A 13815-nucleotide genomic window follows, 5' to 3' on the forward strand; every position below is an offset into this window, starting at 1 on the left:
AACTATTGTGTGTGTGTGTGTGTGTGTGTGTGTGTGTGTGTGTGTGTGTGTGTGTGTGTGTGTGTGTGTGTGTGTGTGTGTGTGTGTGTGTGTGTGGTCTGACTGTTTGCTTGGAAAAGTCATGAATCACTCTTTTGAGTGACCTCACCAATGTTTAATGTGGTTTAACCTACACACATTTTCCATACCTCCAGAAATCATCGCACCATCTTCGAATGGATTTGCATGTGTTTGCGCAAATCCTGCACATATCCATATGCTTTGGAGCAGATGCTGCAGCGATAGGGCTTTTCTCCTGTGTGTGTCCTTATGTGACATATCATGTTGCCCCTGTGCCGAAACGCTTTACCACAAAAGTCACACGTGTATGGAATCTCCAAGGTGTGCGTCCTCATGTGTACTCTCAAAGATTCAATTCTAGCAAATGTTCTCCCACATTCTTTGCAGCCATGTGGTTTCAGACCTGTGTGACCAAACATGTGCCTCTTCAAGCTGCCCTTCATGGTAAATGTTTTGCCACAAACATAACATACGTTTGCACCTCGTGGTTTCAAGGATTCGGGACCCTCTCTTTGTGCAGGTGCTATGTAATCTGGAAGATAATGAAGATCCACGTTGTTTGCTAATGATTTCACATTTATAGCCCTATTTGGAATTTGTGTTGTATTTTCCTTTGGTTTTGTTGTCGCTGCACCTTGCTGTGCTGTCCATTCAGCTTCACCAGCACTGTTTTCATCGCCACAATCTCGAGAGTCACGCTTCCATAAAACATCTGCTTCAGAATCGTTGTAGTCACTGTCTTCTTCTGATTTTAACTCTTCAATTGAAGAGGCTGCGGGAAGATCTACTCTGGTGACAACAATTTGGTTTTGAGATGACTGAGGACTTTGATCATACTTAGAACAAGAGGCGACAGCATCACCCCAAAACAGGACCTGCAGGTTGCCTTCATCTTTGCTGGACCAGTGTGCCTCAAGCTCCTGAAACGCTGGGCCTGGTGCACTCTGCTTCATAACTTTCAGACTGTTGTTCTCAATTGCAGGTTTGCTGGAAGCTTCCACCTCAGACACAGCAACATCCTGGGAGACTACAAGCAAAGAAAAGACAGCACATTAAAGAAAAACATCACCATTATGTCTGACATATAATAGCTGCCCTTACACAGGGATCTTAATTAGCTCATGAAAATTCAGTAAGGTATATCTTCTATTATACATTCCAATTCTAAGGTAGAACTCTACTAATGTATACTAAAGTATATCTAGATATCTTAAAAAAAAAAAAAAAAAAAAAATGGAGAGTAGAGCCACCTAGGTGCCTGGTCTTGAGAACCAGGGATGGTAGGTTGAAAAGCTGTTTTATCCCATGGGAACTCTCCCTACCCACCTAAGCGGCTCAAGAATATGGACAGCATGTATTAAAGTGATATTTACACAATCAGGGTGGTAAACATATACAAGAAATACAGTAACTACATATTATAGGAGTTAGCTTCTAAAACCTAAATATTCATACAGGAGAAGATTGTAGTATACATCTACAAAGTCTGGAGACTTGCAAAACAAAATTATAGCTAGTAGGCTAAGCTATAAATATGATTATTTTTATTATAGCAACAGAAGTTATGACGTAATATGTTTTAGGTATCTAAAATTCACCCTGCGAGCTTACTATAGGAAGACAAAATCCATACTCTACATGCGTTCTAATGGAAACCCCAAACTTAGATACTATCTGTTGATATCTATTAAAGAACCCATAAACTGAAGAACCATTAAAAATCTACACCTTCTAAAATAAAAGTGTAAATCATGAAAGTAAGGTAACCATAGAAAGACGAGCTACCATTAATTTAGCCGTTAATTAGCCAACCGAACCTTGCTAGCCAACAAGGTTAAACAAAAACGGTAACTGGCGTATAAAGTACAATGGAGTCACTTCACCCTACAATAACGGTATTAATAACAAATACATATAACAATAAATGTAAACAAAAGTGTTCATTAATGTTAGTTTCCCAAACAAAACAGAACCGTCTATATTGTTAGCTATGATAAACGGTGCTGCACCCGGCTCAATAATGTAACGTTAGCTGTTAGGTTTAACTAGTGGTGGGCACAGATAACAAAAAAATTAACTTCAATAACAGATAATCAGATAACTTAAAAGTTATCTTTGATAAAGATAAACCAATAAACCACCCAAAAATGTATCAGAAGTTACAGATAACCGATAAATTCCAATTTGAGTGTCATGCCCCCTGCTGGAAGCTCCTGTTTACTACATGGCTTCCAGCACAGACGCAAGCTGAGAGGAGCTATGAAGCTCAACTCTCTACTCCAGGGGTAGGCAACCTGTTCCAGAAAGAGCCATGAGGGTGCAGGTTTTCTTTGCAGCCACTGACTCCACCAGGTGATTTCACTGATTAACTGATTCCATCTGCTCAAAGTGATATTAATCAGTAAAATCACCTGGTGGAGTCAGTGGCTGCAAAGAAAACCTGCACCCTCATGGCTCTTTCTGGAACAGGTTGCCTACCCCTGCTCTACTCAATCGCCATGCTTTTGTCAGGGGGAGGCCTTGGAAAATAAAGTGATGCTGAGTTATGGTTTGGTGTATAAATAAAATGAATACAGATAGAATAACTGCCAATTCTGTCATTTGCACAAAGTTAAAATATAACATATCTTTTAATGTTTAATAATGCACTAATTCTGAAGTTTTGTAACAAATACAGACAGATCACAAAGGATTCTGGGTAAAATGTGCCTTGGCTAACACCGATTGGTTGACTCATACATTATGTAAACCAACATGTTAATGTGAGGTGTGTCGTGTGTTGGTGCTTACAGATAAATGTGCTTTTTTAAATATTCTGGTTGGCCGTCGTGAGGGTATCTCGCTGCTGAAGAGCTACAAGCATCCAACCTCTCGCTCTGTGCATGTGCAAACACCGCAGAGCTGTCTTGTAATGTTTTTTTGTTGTTGTTATTGTTTTGTTTTTAAACTTTGATGTCTCCCATCAAGAGTTTTTGTAAATTAAGTTTGAAAAAAAGCTTCTGTTTACGTTCTGCTTCTGGAAACATGAGTCCGACGTGTGGCTTATAAACCCAGAGAATATATTCACGAGAGTTTTAGGCACTCGATTTTAATGCTGTTGTCCGTGGAGCCTGATCAGGGTGTCTGAAATGCATTTGTCCTGTCGTGAACGTACTGAGATTACCCGATCCTACCCATAATGCACTGCTGGGCACAGCATGTCCACACTAAAACCTTAAAAATTAGCACATTACTTTAAAACTAAAACATATATCTGATATTTTCACTTTATAAAACTTCAGACGTGACAGTAATTTTAAATAACTTGTCCAAAATTAGTTTGGTTATAATTTGAACCATAAGTTAAAAATGTATGCCTCTGGATAACTTGGGTGATATTGCCAGCATATCAGTATGGGGTTAAAAGAAATTTAATTTTTTTTTTGTGACCATCATGCCTGCAGAGGATAGAGCGGTTTCTTCTAGAAGCAGCTCTCTTCTGTTTGCAGAGGGTAGAACTACACATCTGCTATGAAACATTTAACAAGTAGGTGCTCAACTGATTTTAAATTTTAAAACTGTTTGTTCAGCTTTGTTTACTATGTTAACGGTCTAAAAATTATCGGACCAAAACTTATCAGACGATAATTATCAGATTATCGGAACTGTGCCCACCACTGGGTTTAACTAATTGTACCCCACTCCTCCATTTTCATCACTAATATAATAATATTTTTTAAAAAAAAGACAAGAAAAAGGACATTTGTATGTATTCACAACCATAAAGTGTGCTAAAATGTATATGGAGACAAGATAAAGTACACAAAAAATGCAGAATAATGCAGTAGTACTAAAGTAGTACATCAGAGCGATCTGTAACCCTGTCGGACCTCAAATAAAATGAACACAACTTCAACAATCCAAATTCTTTCTTGTGTAAACTGACGATTTACATGTCAGTTGCCAGTCAAAAAGTTTTGCCTTTATATGGTCACATACAGAAACTGACTGTTGTTTGTGCGTATGCAACAGACAGCAGTTCAGAGTATTCAGCCTTCTTGGAGTCCCTGAATGGAGTCTTGTATGGGGCTCCAGTGGGGGACTCCACTGTTCTGCTGGAGGACTTCAACACACATGTGGGCAATGACAGCTGCACAAAGCATGGGCTTCCATGCACTTGCAGCTGCACTCCAACTTGTACCTTGTAATAATACATTCAACCAAGTTCATGTTGATTTGGATGACAACCATTGGGGCTGAATTTTAACACAGGCACCATGAAACACGACCAAGGACACCTAATAAAGAACTTTTTCGCTGAAGTGAAATCTCGGCTGTTAGGGGGTTACACTTGCCAGATAGTTTCAAGTATGTGAGTAGGCAACTTCTTTATCATTTCTTTGCAAATTGTAAAATAATCATGAGGTTATCTGACACTTTTGTGACCATGTTTATAAAGGCATTATATAGTTATGAAACAATTTTTCATACATAAATTTTCTTAAATACACAAACACTGCCTTATGTGCGTTTCATCAATTCTGAGTTCCAGGATGAGCTACCTGAAGTAGTGTGGTTATATTCCACCACTTTAACATGGTGGCTTTGAAGCATTTTACCTCAATTTAAGTGCAAAAGCCAATTGCTTGACCCTAAAAACCACGGTGTCGACACAAAGATTACACGTCTACCTAGAATATTAAGGAAGATACCTTTTACTGATTTTAAGGCTGGGTGACGGCCATATTGAAAGTGACCCAGTTTTAACCAACTGTATAGTGTAAAGAATAAATGAAAAAAGATATGCTATTTTACTTATAATTAGCTTTGCATGCTAACAATACTAAAAGTTACCAAACTGAATAAAAGGTTTTGTGTTCATTATTTTCAAAAAGTAACAAATGTGTAGAAGTATGTACACCATGTAGGTTTAAATGAACTAGATATTGAGTTGAATAAATGAAGCTGAGTAGAGTGTATATGTAACGGAGGCCAGCAGGTGTCGCTGTGCAGATGTAGTTAGTAAACCTCAGTCCCAACAGCTCAGGATTCTCTGGTCACAAGGCCAGAGCCCTGGGATTTTGCCTTCTGGTTAGAGAGTCCGACTCCCATGCCGGAGCTCGTGAGTTTGCGTCCCGAGGGGAGCGAATAGGCGGAGTCATAACAACACAACAGAGTGCAGCCGCTACATATACTTGTGCCATAATGTGTTTAAGGGTTTTATCATGATGTCAAATGAATGAATGATAGGTGTTAAACTGATTTATGATGGTTTTGAAATTATACAATATTATACGGTTTGATTACTGATTGAAATATGTGCTTATGAATAATTGTATTGAACATGTTGAACTGCTGACAGATGTGTTGACTCTCAAATCAGTAAAGTGTTTTGGTTTAAGGTTTTCATAAATAACATAATTCTTAAGTAGGGTGTAACATGTTGGTTTAAAACATGTCAGACATTGACCATTTTTAATAAAGTCAGGACTAATGCCTGACATGATGTTTCAGGATATGTTCAAAGGTCATGAGGTCAAGATGTGTACTGCAAATAATATTGTTGTTGCCTCCATTTATAATCAAATGGTTTGTACATTTATGTTTGAACTATGCTGATCAATAATGAACAGCTGAATGACTGTATTGTTCAAAATTAATTGCTGCTTCTGCATTCTGTAAAATGTGAGTGATTTCATACTTTGACTGTGGCTCTCCCTGTGGAAACTTTGCTTCCACAGGGAGAACAATGACTGGGTTATTTGTTATCGGGGAGGCAACCATGAAAGTGCTTCCACAGGGAGAACAATGACTGGGTTATTTGTTATTGGGGAGGCAACCATGAAAGTGTCTGGAGAGACACAATAACGCCACTAAACTGAACACACACTGTTCTCATACGGAGCTGAAAAAAAAGAAGTGTTCTTTTTACTGCACATGCTGTGGATATCGGTTTTGTGGCATTATTAAAGACGTGTATGCATTCTGAACCCATTTTTGCGCAAAGATTAATGATTTTTGACGACTGATCTGCTCTGCTGTTTTAATAAACCTGGTAGGATTAACTTGAATTCAAATTATTGTTGTCTGTGTATTCTATTTGCACTGCCCACGGACTCACAAGGGGAAACCTGAGATTTTCTATGTTTTGAGAAAAGGTTATTTTTGTTGTTTTTTCCCCCAACAATAGTCAGATTTTAGTAGACTTTTTTTTCTGCCAATCACTACACCCAGTAGAGTACAAAACCACTGAGAAATCGTTTTGTTAGAATTTTGGGGGGGGGTCAGATTTTCAACTGACCCATCCATTGTCACTCTTGCAGTCAGTGCTACAGCTGCTAAAGATTTTGCAAGTGATGTACAATCAAGTAGCACATTCCACAAAAACAAGTTTTTCTCCTCATCATGTCCATTTTCCTCTTGCTCACAGAGGCATACAGGTGCATAGCCAGAGAGGCAAGAAGATGAAAGCCCCACCCTAAAGGTTCACTTTTTAAGACATTTTACAACCATTTTTTGCATGCAATATGAATAAATAATATGAATGAGAATTAATGTATTTTTAAAACTGAAATCATCATTGAATCAATATTATTCTGTGCGTCCACTACATGGAACTCATGAGGCAGTTTTGAAAAGAAAAAAAATCTGTTTACTTAAAGTTTTAAAAATAAATAAATAAAACTTTAAGAAGCAGCTTGGATTGAAGATGTGTTTGTCTTGCATGGCAATGCTGTTAAACGGTCAAGGAAATACAATGAATTAACTTTAATGGGCTTGTAAAGTCCTCTGTGCCAGTTCAGTATCTCGGAAAATACAAAGTTTTGTATCGAACTCTGTATTGACAGCTAATATTAAATGATTCTGATCAGGATGTGGCCAAAAAATAAAAAATCCCTGGTCAGAACATCTCTATTGTCATCACTGCAGTACCTTTTTAGGAAACCAATCAGAGATCAAAACTCGTCAGCCCCATGGAAGGAGAAGCTTTTTTTTTTGTGGTCTCAAGTTACCTATAGCCAGCTGATTTGTCACACAATAGAAATAAAAAACCTTATCTGTTACAACAAATTGGACAGATGCTATGTTCCTGCTGAGTTTTTTTTTTTTTTTTTTTTTTTTAACATCACTGCACATATTATAACACAGTCTTAAGCTGTTTACTGTTGTCAATCAAATCATTTGTGATTGTGATGAGTTTGCGTGTTCTCCTAGTGGGTGCTCCACTTCCTCAAGCTTCCAAAGACAAGCAGGTTAGGTGAATCAGTGACTTTAAAATCAACCACAGGCATGAGTGAGAGTGTTTGTCTATCTCTGTGTGTCAGCTCTGCAACACATTGGTGCGTGTCCAGGGTGTAACCTTCCTCTCACTCGATGACAGCTGGGATAGACTCCAGCACCCTATAGCCCTTGACTAGAATGAGTGGGTTTAGAAAATGGTTAAGTGGATGAAGATACAAGGCAGACTAGCTTGTATTGTTTGTTAAGGCAGAAAAATAAGTTTTTGCACAGCTAAATGTTTACATCGTTGTTCTATTCTTTGTTACTCAAGTATTCTAAAGTTCAAACGCCTTTGGTTTCTTCAGTCATTTCCTTTTCAAACTGCCATTCGGCTGCCCCCGTATTGTCCAGCAGACTCTGTACAGATTACCCGCACACTGAGATTTGGCACAAGTTTTACGATGGATGCCGTTCCTGTCATAAGTCTAATGTTATTTGGAGAAACACACACAGCCCCTGATCTTCCCAAGAGATCTCCAATCCAAGTACTGATCAGGACCTACCCTGGTTAGCTTCTGAGAGCTCTCTCTCCAACATGGATCTGTATGTTGATTTGGCACATGTTTCACGCTGGGTGCCGCTCCTGATACAACAGCAAGTTAAATGGAGATTGGGCATGTGTGGCCTGGAACCAGGAACCTTCTGCTCTGGAAGCAAGCACCCTAACAGATTGGCCACCACACTGACCCTGTGTGTTAATTTAGGCATGTTATGACAATAATATAAGCAAGCAACTAGTATTGCAGAGTGGAGGCATCACTGTGTGAGCTCACAGAACACCTCTTGCTCATTTTAGTTATTTTCCTACACTTGGCTATAAACCGACAACTCAATGCAAAGACATAATAAATACAGCATTTTTGGGGTGTGAGCCACTATTGTGTAGCGCATGGCCTCGATTCGCCCTAATTAAATAAATACATTAATGCTGTCTCAACAGACAAAGACTGTTTTCTCAGTTGAGAAATTCCTAAGTCATCTGGTGATCTGAAGATAAGCCTGAGACCCCTCCCGTGGGCCAACACTGCTTCACAGCAAAACAGAATTGTAACTCAAAGTTCTTCAAAGGAGCCCTTGCCTGGTTTAACGGTTGAATTTTCAGTCACTATGAATTACATGACATTATAATGGCTTCACGTCAGAGTTTGAGCTTCTCCAGGCCAGAAGAACCCACTTTTATGGCCTCACGCCAAGGCCAGACCCTCTCAAGATTGCAAGACGATATCCCTTCCACGATAAGAGTGGCCATAAACTCTGCGTCTTGACAATCAGCTTTTATCTTTAGGTCTAAGCAAAGGAAAAGACCTTTTGTTTAAAATAAAAAAATGCATCAGTATTATTTTATTCATATATAAAAACTAATGTTGTTTGTATTGATTAATCAAACAAAATGCTTTGCATATAATCATTCCATTTTTGACATGTGGTCCTTGTAACTGATGTGTGTTTAAGTGTGATCTTTCTGCATTACCAATATGTTGATGGTGAAGTATTCTGTTGATCCAAAGGATGTGTTTAAGTGACAATCAATGATGTGTATCCATTCAAGTGTCTTTGAACAATAGTATATCAAAATAGTTAATGTGTTTAAACAATTGAATCATTTTTGGTCTGCCCTATGACCAGAGGTTTTCTGTGAAGTTACACACCCTAAATGGGTGGAGTTTTGTGATGTCAGTCCCCATTTAAAAAAGAACAGAGTCTTGCCACTCTCTTCTCCTCTTTGCTCCTCTCTTTTGTCTCTTGCCCCTCTCTCTTCATTTCTTAAACGCTTAATTATTTTTGGGTCAACAAAGCCCCATGCTAAGCTAACCTAGCTGAAGCTAACACATGGCATTCATTCTTTGTTTTATTCTTGTCTCAATTTTTGAGAATTTTAAGCTGACGCTTTAAGGTGCGTCAAGTCTTTCGAAGTTTTAAGAAACGTCCGATCTGAACTTTTCAAAATAATAGCGAATTTACAGAAAAGCGACTCTCCTTTTCTGTCGGCTAATTTTTTTTTCAACGCTCTTAAAGTTTTTACCTTTTTTCTAAATTCACAAAGACTTTTAATCCAGCTCCAACAAATTTTTAAAGCTACCAGAAACCATTTTCAACAAATGCCTTCCACCTCTGGGGTCCAGCAAGCTGACGACCTGACTGCAAGCAGCCATCCTGTCGGTAAAGCCAGCCAACACAAGCCTTTGGGATCACCCGGGAGACCACTGAGTTAACCCCTGACCCAAGTGAGCATGCTGCAGAACCTACATCAACGACGGACAGACGGATCATCCAAACCACCTTTTCAACGGACCAGCTAAGTGACCCAGTTAAAGGGTCCAGAAAAAGGGTGTGTTATCAATGGATGCAAAGTGACTCCTTTTTAACCATATTCATATGTTTGCTTAAAATTAACTGGCTTCAAATTTCATCACTAAATTCTAATCAGATTTATTTACTTAAAGTCTTTAAGCTTTATCTCTCTCTCTTTCAACGTCTCATGAGTTCGTGAGAATTGTGCCGATAAATGAACTTGTTTAATCACTGTCCACAAAAATGCCAGTAAACTGTTCATTTCTTGTATAATTGTAAATAAAGTGTAAATATTTCTGCTGTGGTTCATTTTGTGTTCAGAAGGAAACTTTGGTCAATCATATTGTAGAATTCAAACGTTCAGACCCGAGACTGATTAATTCAATTGAGACTGATTGATTAATTTGAGACTGATAAATTAATGAATGTTTAAATTAAAGTACCTATGCTTCAAATAGGTGGTGCCCAGAATAAATTAAATATTAAATAATAATTATTAAACCCTAAAATTGTTAATTATTTTGGTGACATGAGGTCCAGGCCAATCTAATTCAATCTGGGAGTTTAACAATACCTAATTACATTTTATTTTGGTGCTCCCATGCAAGCCGATCGACAATTGACCAATTTTTTACATCTTTATGTTCCCCTGTTGCGAGGCTTTGTAATATTCGCTACAATTTTTAAGGACCAAAATTAATTTGACAACTGGCTGCTTAGCAGTTTTGACAATCAGATGCATCTTATGTCCAAAATGTGTTATATTGTATTATTGTTTTGACATTACATACCTGATGATGATGATGACTCCTGTTCTGTATGGTCTCCAAATGTGATAACTCCTGTACGGCCATCTGTAACGCTGTATTTGGGACAGACAGGAGGCACAACACAACCAGTCAAGCGTTCACCATGTTCTTCTTTCAATGGCAAAATCCCTGGCTCCTCCTGGGCCACTCTGGGAGCATAGTCCTTCTGCTGCTCATTAGCAGAAACCTCCATTGCTGATGTGGGGAAATCACTCTCACTTGCATCTGTAAAGGTGGACAGGAATTTTTTTTTTGTTTTTGTGAGAATCTCTGAAAAACGCTTCTGTCACCACTTTGGTCCCACAAACAAAAAACACATTTGTTTTTTAATAAATTTGCAAAAATAAAAAACTAAAAACTTTTTTCATGTTGTCATTATGGGGTGCTGTGAGTAGAATTTTGAGGGCAAAAATTAATTTACTCCATTTTGGAATAAAGCAGTACTATAATAAAATGTGGAAAACATGAAGCCCTGTGACTACTTTCTGGATGCACCGTACCTACAGAAACAGACCTAGTCTCCCATCCAAGTACTAACCAGGACCCACTCTGCTTAGCTTCTGAGATCTGACAGGATCAGTCATACAAAGAGTGGACTGGCTAAAATGCAAAGAACAACATCACCACCTGCAGTGATTCTTACATTTATTTTGACTTCTACTTCATTGAAGACAGTATGAACCTGAAATATTTCCCATTTTGTGTGATGAATTTCATCAGTTAAATATTAAAAGCCAAGTGGGCTAAGTGTACATGTATGTGTGCATGCATGTGCAAAGATAGCGTGCAGTGATGTCACATGCAACATGCGGTTTTGTGTACGCAGCCATACTGGATGGCAAGTTCCCCGTACACACAGCATGGTCAATGCTGGATTGTGGGTAGACGGCCAAACTAATTTGTCTGATATAGCTAAAGTGTAAAAGAAGACCAGCAATTTCATTTTGAGTTATTGACATTTGACATACACACATCAGCAAGTTCCCAATTTGCCAGGGTATGTGTATTATCCTGTCACCGATTGTTATGAACAGTACATCACTCACAAGTCAGATGGTGAACATACAGATTCTACACGCTAATTCTATTTTATATATATATACATACATACACACACACTCATACACCACTATCAATTTTTATGAGCAGATAATGCATACAACACCCAAATGAATTATACTGTTGATCACACATTCATATTATGCATAACATAGGCCATGCAGGCTGCCATAGCAACACACACACACACACACACACACACGAAAACGAAATTAATTATGGCAATGAACTTTGCTGAACTTCCACAGTTTTCTGTCCATGATTGTTGTTGTATCACGACTGTGACTGTGCACCGGTTAACCACTTAGAATTTATATAATGTCCTCAGCTAGACTGATAAATAAATATTCTACTTTTGAAACTCACGTCTTGCAAAGGCTTCCTCCTTCCTCACTTGTATCGGCACTCACAACAACAGCTGGATTTGTTTTTCTGTGTCCGGGGCGTGCATCGACTATGGCTCGCCCCGCATATATACACTTACTGCAGTGAAATATTGTTGGGACTGCAGTGTCCTTCAAAAAGTTTTTTCATTTAGAACCTATGAACTCCGCTCGAAAATCTCTTTCATAGCAGTCCCACTCGAAACGGTCGCTACACACTTTGGAAAAGCTGGTAAGAGGAGGGTCCTTCAGTTTGATCGTGCTTATCCACTGCCTGAGACGTTCCTTATTTTTCAGCGGTAGTGCATGATAGCTAGCATTCCCTCTTCTGTATCCTTCATTACTGCAGCCACGAGCCATGCAAAAAACACCCACTTTCGCTAAAATGCTCTACTACTATTTCTCGCCTGCATGTAAAAAATCCAAAGGGGATACAACAACGCGGAAGCTAGGTGTACATATCATGACATCATAAATCTTTTGACAAATCAGATGTGTTCTTGATCAATTTTATTTTATTGATTTATTAGTTATCAAAAACAAACAAAAAAGAAAGGTGGGAAATGCATGGTTTAGTATGTTTTATCAGATAATTAAATTTAGTCTAGTCCTCCATTAAGTTTATCAGCTAAACAGCTATATGCCGGCATATAGGCTGCATGACCGGTGTCAGGGACTCAGCACTACCCTAGGCTGAGCGATCCTCCACACTAGTCTGCACATGCTGGAACCTGGTATCGGAGTCTGATCTGTCCCCCCTGCCTTCAATGTGCATGCGTCATGCCAGCATGTTAGCAGCAATTAATATTATGGCCTCATTTCTGCTTAATACTGCCTTTAGAATGACTTAAGAAGTTTTAATTTTGTCACATGATGGTTAATAATAACATTATTCCCTTTGATCGGTAGAGAGTCTGACTCAGAGAGTCAGTCTCAGATGCGCCGATGTTGTGCTTACCCATCTTTAACTATGAAATAATGCTGAATTTATGTGCAAATGATTGTTGTACAAAAGCTTCAGAGATCTGTCGCTGAGATAGATGATGACTGAGTGCAGTTTTACGCAAGGCGATAATCGGCGAGAAGCAGCTGACGCTTCGAAATCATGCATGTGCAGCAGCAATTAACCAATCATCGCCTCGTTTCTGCTTAAACTGACTTTAGAATGATTTAAGAGGTTTTACAAGTCATCTGATAGTCAATAATCACATTTTTCTCTTTGACTGGTAGAGAGTCAGACTCAGAGACTCAGTCTCAGACGTGCTGCTGTGGCACTCTGATCAGTCCCCCATATTATGAAATAATGCTGAATTTATGCGGAAATGATTGTTGTACAAAAGCTTCCGAGATCTGTCGCTGAGATAGATGATGACTGAAGTGCAGTTTTAAGCAGAAACAAGGCGATAATCTGTGAATCACTGCTGACGCTCCGAAATGATGTATGCGCAGTGAAGGCAGGGAACTGATCAGAACGGCGAGTGCTGAGCCCCTCACACCGGCTATGTAGCCACTTCCAAAAACAGAAAAACAAAATCAGAAGACTACAAACAACAGTAAAAGAGGACATACAAGCTAAATTAACAATTTCCAATGTTTAAAAATTTTAAATAAGTTAACAATACAAGCACACATAAAAAGCTAAAATTTGATGTATAATTACATAAAAAATGCTCTTAAAATATATAAAAGTACCTTTGAAAATAAAAAAAAACCCTGCTAATCAATGCTTAAAAATGTATTAAGTAATAAAATTACGTAATAAATTATGTTCAAGTTTCCAGCCCCGTTACTCTGCTGTTTTTTTTTAAGAAAACACACATTTGGTGAGGGTATCCCACCCTCGCAAAAAAACAAACAAAAAAAATGCATTTATTGTGAAATGACCGGATAACGCAACATTTATCATTGCAGAAGTGAAAACGAGTTAATATAGCTTTTCACAAATTTATAAA

General features: G+C 38.5%; 2 protein-coding genes across 2 annotated transcripts in view; both read right to left on the minus strand.

The window, feature by feature from the left end:
• Window positions 1-13815, minus strand: part of LOC117507475 — a 203474-nt gene that overhangs the window by 175296 nt on the left and 14363 nt on the right. The window lies entirely within an intron of this gene.
• LOC117507474 (zinc finger protein 37-like) overlaps window positions 142-13815 on the minus strand; it is a 20632-nt gene continuing 6958 nt past the window's right edge. Inside the window, exons 2-3 of the mRNA XM_034167351.1 lie at window positions 10404-10646; window positions 142-1087 (exon numbers count right to left, since the gene is read on the minus strand). Of these exons, the coding sequence (XP_034023242.1) occupies window positions 198-1087; window positions 10404-10646 (1133 nt within the window). The 3' untranslated portion in view covers window positions 142-197. The remainder of the gene's footprint in view (window positions 1088-10403; window positions 10647-13815) is intronic.

The sequence above is a fragment of the Thalassophryne amazonica genome, chromosome 3 (assembly GCF_902500255.1).
Source record: "Thalassophryne amazonica chromosome 3, fThaAma1.1, whole genome shotgun sequence".
Taxonomy (NCBI): domain Eukaryota; kingdom Metazoa; phylum Chordata; class Actinopteri; order Batrachoidiformes; family Batrachoididae; genus Thalassophryne; species Thalassophryne amazonica.